The 20,095-nt window shown below is 38.3% G+C and overlaps 2 protein-coding genes across 5 annotated transcripts; one reads left to right on the top strand and one right to left on the bottom strand.

Annotated features, from left to right (window-relative positions):
* Nucleotides 1-86: 86 nt before the first annotated feature.
* Nucleotides 87-12,568, top strand: LOC121775004 (protein RST1). 3 transcript variants are annotated; one of them, XM_042171935.1, is made up of 25 exons: nucleotides 87-543; nucleotides 873-1,154; nucleotides 1,332-1,415; nucleotides 1,560-1,836; nucleotides 2,231-2,481; nucleotides 2,784-2,967; nucleotides 3,212-3,273; nucleotides 3,388-3,488; nucleotides 4,155-4,230; nucleotides 4,492-4,623; nucleotides 4,700-4,781; nucleotides 4,922-4,994; nucleotides 5,894-6,062; nucleotides 6,305-6,435; nucleotides 6,528-6,625; nucleotides 7,007-7,095; nucleotides 7,170-7,385; nucleotides 7,473-7,550; nucleotides 8,167-8,349; nucleotides 8,922-9,803; nucleotides 10,190-10,480; nucleotides 10,700-11,359; nucleotides 11,447-11,597; nucleotides 11,695-11,813; nucleotides 11,956-12,568. In XM_042171935.1, the coding sequence occupies exons 1-25, from the start codon at nucleotides 163-165 to the stop codon at nucleotides 12,316-12,318; spliced, it is 5,415 nt and encodes a 1,804-aa protein (XP_042027869.1). In that variant the 5' UTR covers nucleotides 87-162; the 3' UTR covers nucleotides 12,319-12,568. The 3 variants fall into 3 exon arrangements, with proteins under 3 accessions (XP_042027869.1, XP_042027868.1, XP_042027870.1); XM_042171934.1 differs by having other exon boundaries at nucleotides 3,083-3,273; XM_042171936.1 differs by lacking the exon at nucleotides 87-543 and having other exon boundaries at nucleotides 1,083-1,140; nucleotides 3,083-3,273.
* A 155-nt stretch (nucleotides 12,569-12,723) lies between these two features.
* Nucleotides 12,724-19,229, bottom strand: LOC121775005 (zinc finger CCCH domain-containing protein 41-like). Of its 2 annotated transcripts, none has more exons than XM_042171937.1 (5): nucleotides 18,930-19,229; nucleotides 16,570-17,514; nucleotides 14,819-15,985; nucleotides 13,954-14,265; nucleotides 12,724-13,683 (listed from the first exon to the last, which is right to left on the bottom strand). In XM_042171937.1, the coding sequence occupies exons 2-5, from the start codon at nucleotides 17,353-17,355 to the stop codon at nucleotides 13,111-13,113; spliced, it is 2,838 nt and encodes a 945-aa protein (XP_042027871.1). In that variant the 5' UTR covers nucleotides 17,356-17,514; nucleotides 18,930-19,229; the 3' UTR covers nucleotides 12,724-13,110. The 2 variants fall into 2 exon arrangements, with proteins under 2 accessions (XP_042027871.1, XP_042027872.1); XM_042171938.1 differs by having other exon boundaries at nucleotides 16,570-17,474.
* Between the last annotated feature and the right edge of the window lie 866 nt (nucleotides 19,230-20,095).

The following is a 20,095-nucleotide window of genomic DNA, read 5'->3' as shown; positions in this document are numbered from 1 at the left end:
AATAATCAAATAGATGGCCCTTAAAATATGAAAAGGCATGATTAACAAAAAAAAATTTAAGAAGGCGATATGCCATTAGTATTATCGAAAATAAATATCCTTGAACTATTTAAGCCGTTTTACCACTTCCGTTTTACCTCCGGTTGAACGGCTGAACTGAAAATGGATTCCTACACTCCACTGCTAGAGAAGACTCGAATTCCCCAACCCTCACTCCAGAAGCTAGCTGTCGCCTCAATTTTCGACAAATTTCGCTCCGCGCCGCCCTCCGCTGCCGGAGCGGACGCCGTCAGCCGCTGCCTCCGCTCTGCCTCTGTGGCGGTGGTCGATCAGTCCACTCGAGAGCTCTGCCGCCTCGTTAAGGACGATAAATTCGATCTCGCCGATGGATTGCTGGAGCTGCAGTCCGCGCTCGAGGATTCATCCAATCCGCAATTCGCTGCTGTCTTTACTAAAGCGATTGGTTTGCTCACTAGACTTGGTTTTGAGCGGAATCCGTCGTCATTTCGGTTTTTTTCCTCAGAGAATCACCCATTCGTTAAGGTGTGGCTGTTATTTTTAAGTTGGAAGCAATATGAAGTTCTGAATGTTTAGAAAGTTTTTCATTTTTTATTAATTTTTGTTTAGCTTTGTCTTTTCCACAATGAATTTCTAGATTGGATGGTATGTGAAATGAAAAAAATGAATTACTGTTAACTTACATGTAATGTGATGTTTTATGATAGAATAAGCAATTTTAACATTGGCTGCTTGCTATTCAGCAATTTTGGAGAATGTATGTATAGGAAAAATCTCAGTAGGTTGAATTGGCCACCATATACTTGTTTTAGTTTATGATTCATGCAATTTGATGGATATATTCGTTTTTTCAGATACTTGCTTGCGGGGCTGAAGTTCAACTAGGGCTGGTCAAACAAGTGGTTTTGTTCATCATGAAGAGCAGATATCTCGGAATGGAGGCTGTCTGTGAATTCTTGGGCCCTTTTTTGAATTATTCTGTTATACAGGTGCCCATTTCGGGTTCCAGCTCTACATATCTGAGGAACTTGGTGTCCACAATGGCGGCATTTTGCTGCTCATCTCCTGAGGAGACTATTCCCATCATTAAGCTGTTGACTGGTCTTCTCAAGTATATTCCATGTAAGAATGCTGAAGTAAGTTTATATAGTTTGTGAAATGCTGTCATTTGCATTCTCTTAATTTTCATTTGGAACGTATAGCATTGCAATGAAAACATGTCTGAGGTACAAGATTTGGATCATTAGATCATTTTAAATTATATTTATGATATCTCAGCTTCCTATGCTTGCTAAACCCCTTTTTTTATGCAGGACATAGCCAATATTTCTGGTATCTTTGAGTGTTTGGTGGATGCGTATCAGGTGGTCTTAAGGGAGTTGGTTAGAATGGGACTGGTATGTTAAATCACGAATATTATATATCTTTGGATAGCTATATCCACCTTCCCTTATTTTGTTTTTGAACTGCTTGCGCTTGTTTTTCTAATTTAATTCTGCTTCAGGACCTATGACATCTTTATTGTTTGTAATTGATATCAGCTCATTCATGAAGCTCAGCTGTGTGGATTGGAACTTATGGATTCAATTTTATCCCTACATAGGGACTTCTGCAAGTGCTCGGGTGGAGTTGAGAAAATCTTAGATGCAGTTAGGCGCATATTGGCTGTCCAAAAAGATCTTGGACTTAACTACTGCACTGGCCTGTCGTCAGTGATTTTGTCCTTGTTCTCTATTCTCACTCAACTGGAGCTTGAGCATGAACAATACTCTGTACTTAACCTGGCATTGTTTCTCTTAAGATGGAAAGGTGAAAATGGTATAGTTCTTCCATCACCTATTGTCAATTCTGCATTCAGTGGTTATGGTGTAAAAAAGAACATTAGATTCATAAATAGAATTCCTAATTAGATGAGAAACCAATGATTGTACTTCGTAGTCTGACTTATTTAATGCAACAGTTTATCAACTTGTTCTTTACCGGATGCTACAAGTTCCACTATTACAAAGTACTTCTGCATCATATGCTATTTAATCAACCTCAGCAATTTTCTCCTAAATGAATTGCATTCTAGTTGAAATAGATCCTAAATGATTTATCAAAAAAATGATTAATAAATAATTGGTACTACAAAATAATTCTGTTGCATGCTTCTTAATGATTTCCTATGTTATTATGTTTGCTCTATTCATGAACTTTCATGCTTTTGCAGAATACAGGACTGGTCCTTCTCCCAGTGAATTGACTGAAGAGCTTCTCCTCATTTTTCCTGTGCTTGCACTTGTTTCGTCTCCATCCAGATCTATTAAACAAACTGCTACACATTTACTTTCAATTTTGGGAAAGACTGCTACTAATTTACTGATTGCTTCAAGGGAAGAACAAGCTGTTGAAGGGCAAAACCTGATTATCACCACCCCTGGAGACATAGTTTTTAGGTTTATAAGGAATATATGGTTTAAGGTATAAATAAATTATCTTCCATGTGAAAGATCGAATTTTCCATGCATTTCTATTCTAGTCTAGGCTAAAATTTATTAGATTGTTGATTTTATCAGGAGTCTGACAAAGTTAATTAAATGAGCTTTTTCCCCATCTTATCTATTTTACTAACTTCTCTTCTATAGTACGATTGTGGTTTTTTAAGCCATTGTCAACATAATCTGCATAATATCTATGAAGATTATTGCAAAATTTACTTTTTATGGAGCATGTTCTTCATGCTACAAAATAACCTAATCGTTATGGATAACTATTATTTGCAGGATCAACAGTCACTGGATGGTTTTTACTACGTCAATCATTTTTCTGATGGAGTTGTACATTCTAATGAAATGCATTCTGAACTAAAAGCTTGGATATTTTCTTTAAAAGAGTATTCTTCAAGAATAACTGCAAAACGCAAATCCGCTTTAGGGATGCATCGTTCTGAAGAAAGCTTTCTAAGTGGTAAATGCTTCCTATGTTGTAAAAATGTATCTATTAAATTAGCTGCATTTTTATTTTGTTTGTCTTAAATGAAGCTGTCTCAGCTTCTTATGCTCCACCCTATTTGTCTTTGTAGAAATGCCTCACATACTGTGCTCAGTTGCTGGTGTCTTCCTTGTGCATCAAACAACGAACTTTGGCATTGATCTGTTTACTATTGCAAGTACTATTGAACCTAAACTTGGCGTTCCTTTGTTGCTAACAGTTCTTTTCTACAATCATGTATGCTCAAGTGCTGAAAAATATAATGATTTTCATGATAAGCTGGTGAGTATTAGATAGCTACCAGAAATACAACTCTTAGGGTTGTATATTTAAAAACTTATTCAAACAACGGTGTGATCATCGATTACAAAATGTTTCTGTTCTTTCTCAATGCAGCTTAAACTATTGGCTTTGCTTCCATCAGTTGCTTCACATTCTGCAATGATACCTTTGGTACATCAAGTTCTTCTGCCAATGCTTCACAGGGATGTGAATCCGTATGTCATATGCTATTGCTTATGTATATATTTTCCCTGTGTACGGCACATGATATTTGTGGAGTATGAAGTAACAATTTATTCTGTGTGTGGACGTTTAGATGTGGGGGGGGGGGGTTAGATGTGGATTACAACTTGGACAATGATGATGACTGGTCATGGGGAGAGGAAAGAGTCCAATGGCTTGTATCATGCACTCGACTTAGAAAGATTTTGGCCATATAAGCAAACTCCAGTAGGCATAGTTAAAAGAGACTTCTTGAAGAAGAATCATCAACAGATTTATATCCGCACCAACACCTAGTAAAATGTCATTCAATTGTTTTGTCATTATAAAACAGTAATGTTATGTTCATAGCTCTAGGGCCAACTTCAGGTAATGTATTGCAGACTTCCAGTTGAGGTACTTGCTGACCTATCTTAATCATTGGGCGTGACTTCACTTAACAAGATGACCGTCTTTTAAATTGCCTAGATTATTGGTTTTCTGCAATAAAACTCTGTTGTGTAGAATTCAATTTCTTGTGCACTACTTTTGGAGTGCTAAAATTTCTTCTTCTATTTCAATTAGAATGTTGGAAAAATTCTTCTAATTTTCATGTTTTTGGTGTTCCGATGCTAATTTGTAGGTGATAAAATGTCTGACTTTACTCATTAATCTCTCAGATTCATTAAAGCCACTGCAATACGCTTGATGTGTAAGACATGGGAGATCAATGACCGTGTCTTTGGGAGTTTGCAGGCAAGGTTTCTGTTGTCTTGTTTATTTATGTTTGATTTCTTACTCTATGTGCTTATTTCTCCATTACTATATTAGAGTTGCAGCATGGTATTCCATAACTATTTGGTCAAGTAAGATGAAACTTATTGCTTTGCCCATCTGATCTTTCAATTTTTCTGAGTGGCCAATATATGAAAAATGCAAATATCATACTTGAAAGTTCCAACCGAAAAGTTCACATGGAATAAAGAATCCTCTTTTTTTCCTCGGTGGTTCATCCAGGGAATGTTGCACCCTAATGAATTAGCATTGTGCGCAACTGAAAGAGGAATCTGTATGAGCATTGCCGTTTCTGTTCGAGATGTTTGCAAAAGAAACCCTGATAGGGGGGTGGACATTATTTTGTCTGTAGCGGTATGCTGTACTTATTTTCTCTTGAACTTCATACGCTAACTGAGTTAGCTTTCTCACTAATCAATTTCAATGACAGGCTTGTATAGAAAATGACAATCCTTTGGTTCAGTCTGTCGGATTACAAAGCCTTGCTTATCTTTGTGAGGCTGATGTGATAGGTAGACCTTTAATAATTTTACTGATTGAAAGTTTTAGTCACTTATCAAGAAAAGTCTAGTTTCTATTTATGCGACTCAGTATGACCAAATATATATATGTATATATGTGTGATTAATATGCAACCATACTCTGGGTCCAGATTTTTATACTGCTTGGGATGTGGTTGGAAAACAAACGGAGAGCTACTCTGAGAATGCTGTCATTGCTTATGGGTAAATGTTCTGTTGTTGTTTCTCCTGTTACTTCCGTTCTACTTTACATGTCCTTAAATTTGACATGTGAATCTATTAATATACTCCCTCCGTTCCCTAAGAATATGCACTTTGGGTTCGGCACAGGTTTTAATGCAAAATTGGTAAAGTAAGAGAGAGGTAGAAAGAAAAAGTAATTAAAGTATTGTTAGTGGGGAATGGGTCCTGCCTCATTAGAGAGAAGAGAGTTTCCAAAAGTGGAAAGTGCATATTCTTGTGGGACGGACTAAAATGGAAAGAGTGCATATTCTTGTGGGACGGAGGGAGTAACTGGCAACTATTTTAGCCAACCAATGAGTGTAAGTTTTGGACACTGTTAAATGATGACAGGTCTAATTGTTTCTCCAATAGGTGAGGGGATTAATTCATTATCCTTATAATGCACTTAGTTCCTTTTGATGAGTTTCTAGGATGTCATAGATCGAACTCTGGAATTTCTAGACTGCCATTATCTATACTCCTTGGTGAACCTAGAGAAAATGAGCACCCAAAAGCCATTTCTGTAAAAGTTGTATAGGGTCAATAAGTACTAAATATGAAGATTCATATAGACGTGAAGAATTTTTCTTGCCTGAAATTGAGGCTTATGTTGACACCTGATGAGTTCTGAAAACTATATTTGCAATCTTTATTTGTATCTCACCAAAAAATTCCCCCTCTTATTTTTGGTGTCTATTACTTATCTCTGCCGGCTATTAAATTTCAGACAGTCTTATTTCACAGTGTTGTAACTCTTTTTATGAGCATTTAGCATGTTTCTTTTTCCTTGGGACTTATCTATTGCTCATGTAGCTTGACTTTTAAGATGCAAAACTCCTTAGTGCCTTCAGACATTTTATCACTTTGTTTTCATTCAATAGGCTGGCTCTTTTATTGAGATGGGGTGCAATGGATGCTGAAGCATATCCAGATGCTGCTGAAAATGTTTTGAATATATTGTGGAAGATTGGAACCCAGAGTCAAGTTAGTCAGAGTTCTTTGTGGACAAGAGCTCAAGAAGCTGCCTTAAGAGCTTTAATGCAATATGAGGCAGGTGTTTTCAATTTTTTTTTGTTTAGGAACTTTATCCTGCTTAATGCTCCCAATAAAATCTGGTAGTAGTGAAGTGGGACTAGGTGATTGGTTTTAGTTTAGAACTGAAATACTACTTAATTTAAAATTCATGAATTGTCATACTGCACCAAGTAACGTTTCCTGGCATTTCATTTGATTAACTGTACAGTATACAAACTGTTTTAACATTCTATTTTTCCATGGATTTTTTTTCTTAGGTGGTGCATATTCAGAGAAGCATACCCGATTTTGGTGCCAGGAACATGGGCTTGGTCTTTTCTCACACTAGTCCTGATTTGTTTGCTGCACTAGAAGAGTTTGAAGTCAGACTTATAAATTATGAGCACATGTTAAGAATAAACATTTTTATCATCAGCATTTTATACTATGGAAGAAACTATTCAAATATCTCATATTGATCATTCTTATTTGTGTTTACAGTACGAGGCGAAGATCTGTAAAGCAGAAAAGGGTCACTGGATCTCAAAACAAGATTTTCAAGTTGTTAGATGTAGTTCCTGATGTTATCTTTGGTTCAGGTACAAGGCCATCGATTATGTGAACCTTCATAATTTTTTGACATGTTAATTTCGAAATAAGTTTCCAACTATGTGTAACCTAGAAAATAGAAACTGCACTTGTCTATGTGTGTAATTCTATTCATTTTCCCAATCCCATAGGTTGGTCTTTATCTAAAGTTAGACATAGTATCTTTTGATTTCCGTTTATATAGAACAAAGGGGCACCAACCAAGAGAGATCTTTAATTCATAGTAAAATTATGAAGATGGCAACATGAGGACTAGTTCATTTTACTGAAATGAATAGGTTCAAGTTGTCATTAGTGGAATTCTTATTCTGAACCTCTATGTCTGTCCCACGTTGAATTTGAAACCATGCTAAAGCACATTTCCTTTGCAGAAAGTAAATACAGGATTAAAGATTTACCTGGTGCTGCTTTGTTGTGCTTTCCTACTCGTAAAGATGTGAGAAACCAGGGATCTTTAAAAGTGAGATTACTTTGTATCTGTATCTATTCCAAACTGCTTATGGGGATTCTAGATTTGAAAGTATCTGTCCACAGGGATTACTGGATGTGCACAGCAAATATGAGGATGCAGCTGTGGAGATATCTGGCTCTCTTCTGCTCTCAAGAAATATTTTGCTTGCCATTCACTCTTTGCAATCATGGAAACCTTTCATGGAAAGATGGTTAAGGTCTTCCATCTTGGTAATTGAGGCAAAGGCACATTTGACCGTGTTGGACAAAACATCGAAGGCTGCTACTGACATGCTGAAGGTTCATTGCACATGTATTGTTTTGTCTCTTCGGCACACTAGTCCTTTTTCCATAATATGTAACCATATGTTCCACATAATCTCGCAGATCCTAACCAGATTAGCAGAAGCAGCAATTCCTCAATCTGCTGAGAATATTGCTCTTGCACTTGGAGCTTTTTGTCTGGTGAAGATTTAATGCTTTCTGTCATCTGATTCCAGTACTTCATTCCACTTCCTAACATACATGCAATTCTAATATTTGTTCCACCTAAAAAGTTTGGCTTTAAATTTTAGTGACACAAAGCAACAGATGTAGGCATGTAGCCACTCGTTCTGCTGTTTTGTTGTGGCTTCATTCTTTAATTATGAGTTTGGTCGAAAATGTGTTACTTTATATTGTTTCACATATTGTATTCCATAAAGTTGAATTATAACAAGATAAATGGTTTCTGAATAAAGTAGGATTTGAAACTGAATTATTATGTATTGTGCTATTTTTCCATTGTAAACCATTTCTCCTAGCAGAGGACATTTATAATACCAGAAGGAGGGAGAGAGGTAATGCAATACGTTTTCAAGAGAGCTTGACAAACAACTACTGATCAGGCTTGATCACACTTTACACTTTTGTTTCATTTTCCCACCTCTTAGTTCTTAACTGGATTGTCTCGAAAGCTTCATTACTTTGAGACTGCATAAGCATGAATTTAAGATTAGAAGTTAAACGGCACAGCTAGAATTTTCTTGACTCCTTTTATATAATTTTTTTAATTGATTACCATGTATAATCCTCTGTGTAGGTGCTACCTGCGTCAGCACATGCTGTCCAATCAATGGCTTCAAAGTTCTTGTTAAATTGGTTGTCTCGATACGAACATGAACACCGTCAGTGGTCAGCAGCAATTTCTCTTGGATTGATCTCAAGTTGCCTTCATCTGACTGATCATGAGCAGAAGTTTAGGAATATAAGTGCACTTCTTGAGGTATAGGATTTTGATTCTAATACCAGATTATGAATCAGAGGCTTGGGATATATGCTAGTGGTCTGAATTTAAGACAAATATGTATATTGTCTCACCATTTATAGTTATCTGTGAACTGTGCTCCTTTTGTGTTAAAAAGATTTTTGCCTCTTCATCTCGCATGTCCTTGATATTGACTCTCCTTTTCCACTGAAGGAAATTTTCTAGGTCTCCTTTGTGCCATATACTACTCCCTCCGTCCCATAAAAATATGTGCACTTTCTATTTTCGTCCGTCCCACAAAAATATGTGCATTCCATTTTTGGAAAGTTATATCAATTTATTAATGTAGGTTCCACTATCCACTAACACTACTTTAACTATCATTTTCCTCCTCTCTCTCTTACTTTACCATACCATTCTCCTCCTCTCTCTTACTTTACCAATTTTGTCTTAATTCCCGTGCCATACCCATTGCCCATATTTTTATGGGATGGAGGGAGTATGTTTTATGAAGTGAATGTCTCTCTATTTTTGCTGTAGAGGTAATTTTATGTATGTGCTATAGTAACGTCTAGTTCATTCTTAAACAGGTAGCATCTAGTAGTAAGAGCACCCTTGTAAAAGGAGCTTGTGGAATTGGATTGGGTTTTTCATGCCAAGGTCTTCTAACTAGAGTTGATTCTGGAACTAATTCTCAATTTGAAAAAGAAACATACAAGAATCAGGAAATGGAATTACTAAGAAAAGTAGTTAAGACCTTAGTCCAGATGACAGATCAATTCAGTGGATCTTCGGTTGGTATTCTTGAAAAACTTGCAGCTTACTTTCCCCTAGGAACAGACGATTCACCCTTATCTGAAGTTGAGGATAACGATATTCATCATCTGGAGGAGGATGCCTGGGGTGCTGCTGGACCAGTTATTGGTTTAGGGAATTCTCTTGGGGCAATATACAGAGCTGGGTCTCTTGATGCAGTCCTTTATTTAAAGTCCCTCATCATTTCATGGATTCCTAGTGCAAATGATTTGTTCCCAAAGAATCCTCGAGGTGAAACATGTCTGCCAGTTTTGGCACTAGGAGCATGCCTTTCAGTACCTACTGTAGTGTCGTTCTGCCATAAGGTAGAACTGATTGACGATATTGAATTGGACCATCTTGTGAGCAGCTTCATGGATCTCATCTCTGGACTATTGTCTGTTAAACAACCTGATAACTTCCTCCAGAACTTGTTAATGGCATCTTGTGTTGGAGCTGGAAGCTTCCTTTCATTGGTTTCAAATTCAAGGGTACCCTCTTTAAAGGAGGAGCATGTAAAAGGATTTCTTGAATTGTGTAGAAAAACCTACTCGAGTACTCACCTACCATTTGTTCAACTAGGAGGGATGCTTGGGGTCGTAAATACAGTGGGGGCTGCTGCTGGGACACTGATTCAACAAATCCCTTCTTCGTCACCCACCATGTTCCAGCAAAAGGTTGTACCTCAAGCACTTCCTTTATTTATGAAAATGCAAAATACTAGCTTGCAGAAGTAGCTGAAATCTTGGAAGTTTGTTACAGGAGAGGAATAACAAAAAGTAGGAAAATAATGTTTGCTCGAGTAGATGTTTAATGCTCTTACTTAGAGAGTATACATGGTGACTGGAGCGAAATAGTGTTATCAGGTTTCCATATTACCACACAGATATATTCATGTTTAAAGGATCAACCACATAAGGAAATCAATATCTTGAATATGAACGCATTTGAAATGTAAAAAGAAGTTTATAATATAACATGCCAATACAGAAAAATAACTTTTATAATTAATATACTTATGCTTCTATTTTGTATGTGGATTAATATAGATAATTCCTGGCAGGAACTGTCTCATGTATCGGGTTCTCTGATTTCAAATCATGTCCTGGAGGCCGAGTCGACACCACTAATTCAAGAGATATTCCTTTATGCACAAAACTCTAATGATCCTCAGTCACAGCAGAATGCAGCATGGGCTGTTTCAGTTCTCAGGCACTCTGTGTTCTCTAAGGAAGACACAAATGATGCTGAACATGATGACACCAGTGCCCCCAAGTCTGCCTCTCAGGGAGTTGCTGAAGACACTATTGTCATGAAGCTCTCTTTGTGGCTTATGCAGATAAATTATTCAGAGGTAACCTTGCTCAATTTTGATTCCCAGGCATAATATTGATTCTTTAATAAAAAGACTGACATCCTTTGAAGTTCATTTTACGGTCTTGTGGATTCAATTTGGCCTTGCATCATTGTAATTGTTAAATAATTATCATTGCCGTGTTCCTGGAATCCCAACTGTTTTTGCAGTAATTGTAGAAATTATTCTGATCTTCCTTCTGGTTTTCCTAAATTTCAGCTTGATACCACTGTGAATACTAGAACAGTTTTTGTTTTGCGATGCTTGTCACATGCTCCACGATTGCCGGTGATGGAGTGGGGGGAGATCGTTAGACGGTGCATGAAATATGGTGATCGAACTGCTGAAATGCCTTTCCAAGACATAGACCTCAGAAAAGGAACCCTGAGAGAGGAGTGCTTTCTGTTTATTTTGTCTCACGCACACCAGTTTGATTCACTTCTTGGCTTCATTGATGAGCTATTTGATGGAGCAAGGTTTAAGACACTCGAGTCAAATCTGCAATCACTTATGCTCTTGCACCTGGCAGATCTATTGAAGATATTCTCCGATTCCCGAGTTGCAAAGCTTTTTGATGACGTTTCTGATTTCCTGCACTGGTCTGCTTCCTCTACTCAATACAACAATGAAGAGAAAATCTCGATCCGAGTTTCATGCTGGAAGAGTTTGCAGATTTGTTTGGACGAATCTTCAGCTATTGAAACTCAAGATTATGCACATAATTTGGAACAGTGCATTGAAGTTCTCTTTACAATGTTGCCATGGTCCCACTCAAGTGTTAATCCTGAATTACACCAGAAATACTCCAACACTGAATGGATTGAAGCAATTAAATGTCTTGGGAAGGCTCAACAAGGCTGGCTATCGAAATTCCTGCTGGTAATGTGTCAGTTACGCCTCTATATTGTACTAATACTCTTTTTTTACACCGACGTGTTAACTGATTCGGTCTCTCTTGCTGTACAGATTCCTGATACAAACTTCAAAGATGAAGGCACCCAAATCTTTGAGACATTAAAAAAAGTTAAAGCTAAAGCTGCACTTGTTCGAGTTGCTTCCATCCCTCTGGCAGAACTTGCAAAACTGAAAGCATATATACTAGATTCTGATCCGAAAGGTTAGTCCATAAACTCAAAAGTGCATTGCATTGCATTGCATTGCATTGATAATCATAAACTCGATCTAATAGCACAGTTAATTGTGGAAACATGCAGTTATCTGGAACATTCTGGTAGAAGTCGCTGTAACTTTGCAACACTATGATGACAGTGTTAGAAGGCAATGGCTCAGTGACACAGCAGAAATTCTATGCGTGACAAGTTACCCTTCAACGGTGAGAACCAAACTAACTAGATATTACTGCTATTTTTGGTATTTTACTGGTCCTGACCGCAAAATTTCAACTATGTCGTGGGGGCAATTGTCCTTCTGGTTCTAGTTTTCCATGTTTACTGATATGGTTCCCTGTTTCTCAGGCTCTACGATTTCTTGGCCTTTTATCTGGTAGCAGTTCTAAGTATATGCCGATTTTGTTTGCTGATAAAACAAGTGTCTTGACTGATCTTCCCGCTACCCTACCACCTCTCCTAGCCGACATTGGTTCAAGAATAGTTGCAGAATCTGTAGCATCATGTATTTTCAGAGCAACAGAACGTGTTCATGATTGGGCTGGTCGCACAGGGAACGGGCACTACCTGCCCGACTCACAACCTATTGACTTGAGTGAGGAAGACGATGTGATGCTCCTGTTGCGAGTGATGCATCAGACATGTGTTTACCTGAAGGAGTATCTGCCTGCAGATAAACAGCTGAGACTCGCTAACATAGTTGTCGCTTAAAAGGCGTCATCGTCATCATCATCGATTTCAATACAGGATGATACGTTGTTTCTATTTATGTGTGATGTCAATGCACAGTCATAGCACGATTTTATCATTCGAGTCTTAGCTTGAGGTCTTTGGTTGTTCATCTATGTCAAGAGTTCTAGGTCATTGTAAATTAGACTCATTTCTTTCTATATTTTTCTTTTATAGTTGAAAAATGTCAACGTAGGGAAGAACTATTAGTATTACATTGATATGACGGTAACATCGGTGGTGTTAATTGCTAACCAACTTCAACATCTGATAAAAATATAATCGTAAAATAATTTTTTACAGAAGTAGTATTATATGTAAACAAAATATACTACATTTATTGTTTCATTCTACTAAAAACAAAACAAACTTATTAAAGAAATAATCTGATGAGCAAGAGCATAAATATTTGAGAACATGCGTATTAAAGTGTGAAACACGTACTATCTTAGATTATAGCACAACGTAAACAGGCCCAAAGAGGAGAGAAAGTCAACTGTTCTAAACAATTTTTCTGTTTTTTTTTCTTTTAAAATGTAAACCTCTTGTTTCTAAAAATATCTATAACAAAGAACACAACGCATTACAATTCGCACTTAACGAGGACTGCCAGTTGAAAATTAGACATTTCTTCATGAAGAAAACCCCCAAAAATGAGAAAACAAGACCGAAGCTAGAATTTAGCTGCAGATTCAGTTAAACCATATGAATTATAATAATTTGACATCATGTTTACCTCACTGTACAACTAGAAGCGGGCATCGGGTTCAAGAGCTAAAGCTGCTTTTCGCCCGAGGAAGAGGGTGAGGGCGAGGGTGACATTGATTTTGAATCTTTCTCCTGTTCAGCAGAATCTGCATCAGCTTCTACTTTGTGGTTCCCAGGTTCCGAGGCAGGAGTTCTCTGATTATCTGCCGATGCATCATCTCCACTAGTTTGAGTGTCAACATCAGATGGCGCATTTGAAGCAGCTGGGAGATTCCCAATGCTGTTGCCTTCTTTTCTAGTGTTATCAGAGGCACCTGAAGCAGTTGGGAGATTCCCGTGGCTGTCGACTTCTTTGCCAGTGTTAACAGATGCATTTGAAGTGGCAGGAGGATTCCCAGATTTGTCGACTTCTTTGCTAGTATTAATAGATGTAAGCCACGAAAATTGCAACTTGTGACCTTGCCATGATTTACCATGAGAGAAAGCCCTCTCAGCAGATCGTCGGGTTGTAAAGGAAACACGGGCTGAGACATCAGAAGATGATACTGAAGCATCATTAGTCTCTTGGAGTTCCGACTCTTCCAGTACCACCGAAGCAAGATCACCATACGATGAGAAGTGCTCCTCCAGAGCAGCAACCTATATAGTATATCATCATTTAGCGCAGGAAAAATAACAGTAATTTTCATGATGAATTGAATGCTGGCTAGACACTCATCTAGAAGGAAGATATTTATGCAATTAATTTAAAAGAAAATAATGAGTTTCCGCCACTCAAATACGGAAATAAACTTGGAGCATGCATAAATAACCATTTGATGGGTACATCTCACCAGAAAAGAAGAGACATAGAGAAATACCCTTCAAGCAGAAATATGTGTGATAAATACCAACAGAAGTATAACTTACATTTGCAAGGTCAGATGGTAATGGCGGAACAACTTTGAACACTGTGGGCCGATTGTCCAGCTTGAATCTGCTTGCTACAAATGGTGTCCCTATAGGTGCTTGCGGACGGAAAGGTTTCAAAGGCTCATGAATAGGCATAGTTGAGGTTGAAGTATGTGTCACATGATGCTGTTCAGACCGGGTATTCTCAATGGACATGCCTTCTCTTGGTGATGACTTGGAATTTTCCGTTTTTGGCTGATTAGGTGGTGTTTCACCTTTAACTTTTTTTGTGGTCGAATCTGATGCTGGAATATCCTTGCTGCCCACAGCCTGAAAAGGAATAAATAGGTGAGGGTGGAAACCTTAGACTCGATCAGGGGAGAACGAAGATAAGTGATGCTTTGCAATTATGTTAATTACTTGTCAACAGTGATTCCATAATAAAAGAAAACCAGCAGAGGAGAGGAAACACAAGAATGGAGAAATAGAGCAACTAAACTAAAGAAACTGGACAGGCTGGAGAAGAAGATTGTTCAGTCTGTTCTATACACGCTCAACTCCTTTGTAATAAACAATATTTTGGTAACTTAACCAATCCCCCACAAAAAAAAAAGAACAGGAAAACTAAAAAAAACATGATATAACAACTAATTTCTGAAAATGGTCACTTCACTTTTCCCACAAAAATCCCCCTGATCAGAAAATAAACCATACCAAGCTCAAAATTTCACTATCCTATATATACTACCCACCGCACACCTGCTAGTTTAAATATGTCAACTTTAGCTAATGAAACATCACGGTTTTTAAAAATAATGAGAGATGACATGCTAAACACTTAAACGGAACAACTCTGACAGTCACATTTCAAATGAAGAATTACTTGTTTTTGGAGTTTGTCTAACTGGCGCTTGAACTCATTTCGTTTCTGATCCAGCAACTCCTGTTTCTTACGAAGTTCTTCCTTCAAAATCTCCAAACTCTCAAATTTCGTTTGCTGTAAAGGAGGGGCTTTGGAACCATTTGTAATTGCTGACTTGGGATGTTCAGAAACCGGGTGTTGACCAACAGTAGCATTGGAGTTGCTATCTTTTCCAACTACAGGATGAGGATTTTCTTTTCCTTTGTCGAGAATAAATTGATTAGAAATGGGAGGATGTGAAGTTCGACGAGGTGTAATTGGCGCAGCATTATAGCCACTTATTCCATCATCGGGTATATTATTTCGATTTGCCCACCAAAGCTTGATAAACCGATTGCCCATTACAGCATCGGGTGCCTTTAGTGCTTCTGCTGCTTCTTCCCTTTTAGAAAATTGAACAAAAGCCCATTCTGTTTGCATGGGAATATAAATGTCAACAATCTCACCAAATTTCTGAAAATGTGAGAGAAGATTTTCCTTCTTATTGTCTTTTAGGGGAATGTAATTGACAAATAAAGTACGGAGTCCCCTTTGAGCTGGTATTCGAGTGTCACGAACAAAATCACTCTGTTTCTTTCCAAATGACTCCTTCACAATTGATCCATCTCCATTAACATTCATTTGTTTTTCTTGATTCGGAACATTTGAACGATCCGTGTTCAGAGATTTCACAGTCTTGTTTTCCTGTTCTGAATCATGTTTTGAACTGGTTATTCTTCCCCACACAGATGTACTTTGGGATCCACTATTATTGGCATTTCTGAGTGGACGATCATCATTAAGACCTTCAATTGATTCAACATTATGCCGGTTGGGAAGGTCCATGTCCATAAACGAGTCAGTTTCATCAACATTTGCTTGATTTAGTGCTATTAGTGCTGCCGTTGTCTCAGGGTTATCATTTTCCCATAAAGGTTGATCTGGATCATACACATCAGATGTCGATGCCGCTGCCATGGAACCTCCCACAACACCACCATTCAGGCCGTAACCATCTACATTCATTCCAGGCTTGCTACTTTTTGCAGAAAAAACTTTGTTGTTAACAGGTAATGCTTCTTGTGCAGAAGACGCTCCAAGAAGTTGCGAGCCAGGAAGTGAAACAGGGAGATTGAATTGTGAAAGGCTCTGAAATCATGATAAGTAACTAATCAAGACTTTATATGTGCACAACTAATAATCATCAAAGCACAGAAGTAAATAAACCGCTGGCAATATAAACCCATGGCACTCGACAGTAAATACACATACACTTATAAATGAGAAGTTAATATTGATGCATAATTGATTGCAATACAGAAGTAACAAAGTATTTGTTTACCAAAAAGAATACAATTATATTGTAGAAAGAGGCTTGCTAGTTCGTCAGCAAAGCTGACTACAGATCATATCTATGAACCCAAAATGATACTGAGACTACTCTTGACCTATGAAGACATCTCAAATCTGTGCAACTGAAAGTTCATTGGGAATTCTATACCAGGGGGTATTCATGGTGGCTGAAAGAAATGTTCAAGGAAATAAAATACAGTTCATGCTGGAAATATGTAGCACAAGGAAAATTACATGTTCTGCACCTGAATAAGAATTTATTCTTCCTACAAGACAATATCATTTTGCAAATGACACTCACTAACCACCAAGAGAATTCCATAAGACCTAATGAATGTAACTTGAGAACAAATAAGTTAGAACTAGGAAAGTTTGCAAACCTGAACATCTTCAACAACTATACGATTAACACCATGTTCCATCGGGCACATGTCTCCCCTTAAGCAAAACCCACGCTCCTCAAAGTCTCTACACCGTTGCCGTGGAAGCCCAACATTCGCTGGTGGAATGATAGCTGGTCTTAGTGGTCCTTGCAAACCAAGAGGGTGAAGTGAGTCAAGTCCACCATTAGGTAAGCCGGGAACCAGCCCAAATGCATTCCAAGATGTACCATGTGCACTAGGAACATTTGACAAGCCCCTCCCAGCAAACATAGCAGAAGGAACAGGCCCGGGTTGAACTATTTGAGATGCAACATCAACCAATCCAAACCTTGAATCATGAATGCCCCAAGGAACAGGTTCCCTTCCCCTACCCCTGGCGAAGCCAACCTCACCTGGTAGATTTTGGTTGCCTCTGATCCTTTGGTTCAAATCCATAGGAGCTTTGGAAAATGAGCCCTGTTTGAAACGTCTCTTGTCAAACCTAGCAGGAAAGTCCCTGTCTGAAGCCATATTGTAATTTCTCCAGGGTTCACCTGATTGCGGGTCACCATCCCTGTAAGAATAACCATTTTCAAAAGGGCGATTTCTTTTTCTGTATGGTCTTTTCAAATGGTTATCAAGAGAATCCTCTTCCTGAGATTCAGAACGAGCCTCCTGCCTACGATGCTTGTGGTTACGATCATCATCGTCATCTTCACCTTCACTGATTTCTTTCTCCTCGGTATCACTGGCCACATCAGAAGATGAAAACCCAGGTTTTTCTGGAGAAACCTTGAGCTCCATGGAATGTTTGTAATGGACAAGATATATCAGGTTTCTTGTGTTACTCCAACAATCCTTACAGCATATTCGGAAAATAGAGTATATATATAGGCAAAATATGTCTGAAAATGGCTCCAAGACTGGAAAGCCAACAAAAGAAGCAATATATTGTTAGGGCTCCTGGCACAAAATAACAAAGCATAAGGCCATTATAAACCAAAATAACTAAATCAGTCTGTCTGAAAGTATTTTGTCAGAAATTCATTTCATGGTATGAATGGTTCATAATGCCATAATCCAGTAATCTATCATATCAGGCAGATGAAAGTTAATGAACCAGAGAGCTCCAAATGTCAAACGCCTATGGATGTGCAGTCGTGCACACATACATACGATTCTCAGATATAGAATGTTTGACATTTCAACCACACAAACAATAATAAACTAAAGCTTTTGAGCACTAGACAAGTAAAGACTGAAGGAACCAACAATGAAAATACGAAACAGGTTTCATTGACCCGACCCCGTTCTGATTTCTCGAAGCATTTCGAACATGGCACAAAAGAACGAACTTTAAAGATTCAAGTTATATGCTTAAATCAAGATGCAATTAAGACAGTCTGCACTAATGTGGAGAAGTTAGAGGTCATCAACTATTACTACAATAATAATCTTTTAGATGATATCTTCAAAAGGTGACATATAAATCTAAGCCAAAAACACTAAAGTTTTAGATTGATGCAGAATATCTGCAAGTTTGGGCACTCATTTAGTTTCTGGACTAGGATAGACATCTATAAGACACTAAATGTCCGTGTGTAGCACAGTAGCAGGTAAGGGGTTTGGTGTAGATACTAACACGTGTCACTAGAAGTTGGAAACAGCTTTCAAATATCGTTCTTTATCCGTGCAGTCAATATGAGGATGACCAAATTATTTCAGAATCTCGACATCTTCATCATATTACACACATTTAAGTCATTGTCTTATTAGCTAACTACAAGCTGACCTGTGATCCACATCACTCAGAAGTCAGAAACAAACTAAAATTCGTTCAGTGACATTAGGCATTTGAAAATGTTCGACTCCAAGCTTAATGCTTTAGGCATGGACTCCCTAAAATCTCGACATTCATGTTACAGGGCGAGAGTTGGGAATTCAAAATATAAGCGTGTGCACTAGCACAAGCTAATATTTTGTAGGAACGCCGATTTGTATCAGGTCTATACTAGTAATAGATAATCATAAAAATTGAAGAGACAAGAAGATTCAAAAAACTAACAACCACATCAATCAAGTTTTTCAAGTCCAGCCCTAAATTCGAATTCAATGGTAGCCCATTACGAATAAAAGTATTCAAAGTGAAGGCTAACACTGAATATTCGCTACGTACCATAATCACTTCTAGCACAAAATCAGAACAAAATAAACGAACCAGAAATACCTTCATCAAACATTAACCGCAAAACAACGACGCGATTAAAATGCTATAATTCGTAGCATGTGCAGAGAACTCATACAAGAAACCTATAGCTCAAACAAGAAACCTAATTGAAAACTGAAAAAAAAGAATGAAACAGGCAGCTGAAACTAACCTGGCAAAATGGTATTTGCCTTCTCCTAGGGTTTTAATTCCTTGTTCCTGCGATTCGCAAATACGCATCGCCTACGCATATAATTCCATCGGTTTGCGATTCAATTGAAGCTTCCCCAGAAATGATCCTCCTAATTTCTGTCTCCTTTTATCAAACACTTGATGTACGCCTATCTATGTGAGGAGCTGTGGTCTGTTGGATGAATAATGTTTTCCCAGTTTCCTCTCTATAACAAGATTGAGGAGAGATGAATCAAAAGCTGAAATTGGGGTTTTAGTTTACAAACTAGGATTGGATTAGAGCATCCACAATTGTAAATAAGTCAGCCATAGGCTACCCACAACTCCTTCTGTCATATCATCAGCACTTAAAAACTTCTTCTGTCACAACATCAGGACAAGCAACTGGACAAACAATAGGCTAGCCATAGGCTAGCCACAATAAACAAAATTATAAAAACAAATAATTAACAATCACACAAAAAACGGAATTAAATTTACGACACAGATACAGGAAAATTCAATAATATTAAAATTTAAAAAGTACAGAAATGACGTACAAATCGCGTATATATAGTGTTTCGAAAATTAAATTTTATAAAAAAAATCGCTCAGCCGATCGGCGAGCGCATCGGCCAGTGCCTGGGAATCAGAGTGTGCTCGCCGTTTTTGTCGCCGATTTGGCGCTCGCCTGCTGCAATGGTTCGGCGAGCGGACCGCCAGCGCCGGAAATCGGCTAGCAGGTCCGCTCGCCGCCATTGTGGATGCTCTTAGGGAAATGGTTAAATTCAATTGAGGTCCCATATTTTCAATAAATTAGAGATTTAACCTGCTCTTGTATTATTGCAGCAAAATGCGATTCTGTCGCCATGGCGACCCCCACACTCCGACCCGACATCATGTGAGGGGGTTCAATCAGGGTACGCAGTAGCCCGTTAAGGGGGAGGCCTTAACCTACTGGCTGCCAGCCCATCTCCCAAGGCCTCATACTTGGCGACCCCTACACTCCGGCCCGACATCATGTGAGGGGGTTCAATCAGGGTACGCAGTAGCGTGCCCATCTCCCAATGGCTCATACTTGTGCCTGAGAGATGGAAGCAACTACACGACAGCAGTGAGATTCGAACCCAGACTCATTGTAGCAAGATCTGCTTCTCCGTTGCCAAC

The sequence above is a fragment of the Salvia splendens genome, chromosome 17 (genome assembly GCF_004379255.2).
Source record: "Salvia splendens isolate huo1 chromosome 17, SspV2, whole genome shotgun sequence".
Lineage (NCBI taxonomy): Eukaryota > Viridiplantae > Streptophyta > Magnoliopsida > Lamiales > Lamiaceae > Salvia > Salvia splendens.
The sequence above is the reverse complement of the archived record's forward strand: the minus strand, read 5'-3'. Positions and strand labels throughout refer to the sequence as shown.

Excerpts from the sequence above, each read along its gene's own strand:
- LOC121775004 (XM_042171934.1), top strand. The coding sequence starts at position 163 with ATGGATTCCTACACTCCACTGCTAGAGAAGACTCGAATTCCCCAACCC. Across the intron at positions 544-872 it reads AGAATCACCCATTCGTTAAG|ATACTTGCTTGCGGGGCTGA; the intron begins GTGTGGCTGTTA and ends TCGTTTTTTCAG. Across the intron at positions 8,350-8,921 it reads ATATAAGTGCACTTCTTGAG|GTAGCATCTAGTAGTAAGAG; the intron begins GTATAGGATTTT and ends ATTCTTAAACAG.
- LOC121775005 (XM_042171937.1), bottom strand. The coding sequence starts at position 17,355 with ATGGAGCTCAAGGTTTCTCCAGAAAAACCTGGGTTTTCATCTTCTGAT. Across the intron at positions 15,986-16,569 it reads TAGTTGTTGAAGATGTTCAG|AGCCTTTCACAATTCAATCT; the intron begins GTTTGCAAACTT and ends TCATGATTTCAG. Across the intron at positions 13,684-13,953 it reads TACCATCTGACCTTGCAAAT|GTTGCTGCTCTGGAGGAGCA; the intron begins GTAAGTTATACT and ends TATACTATATAG.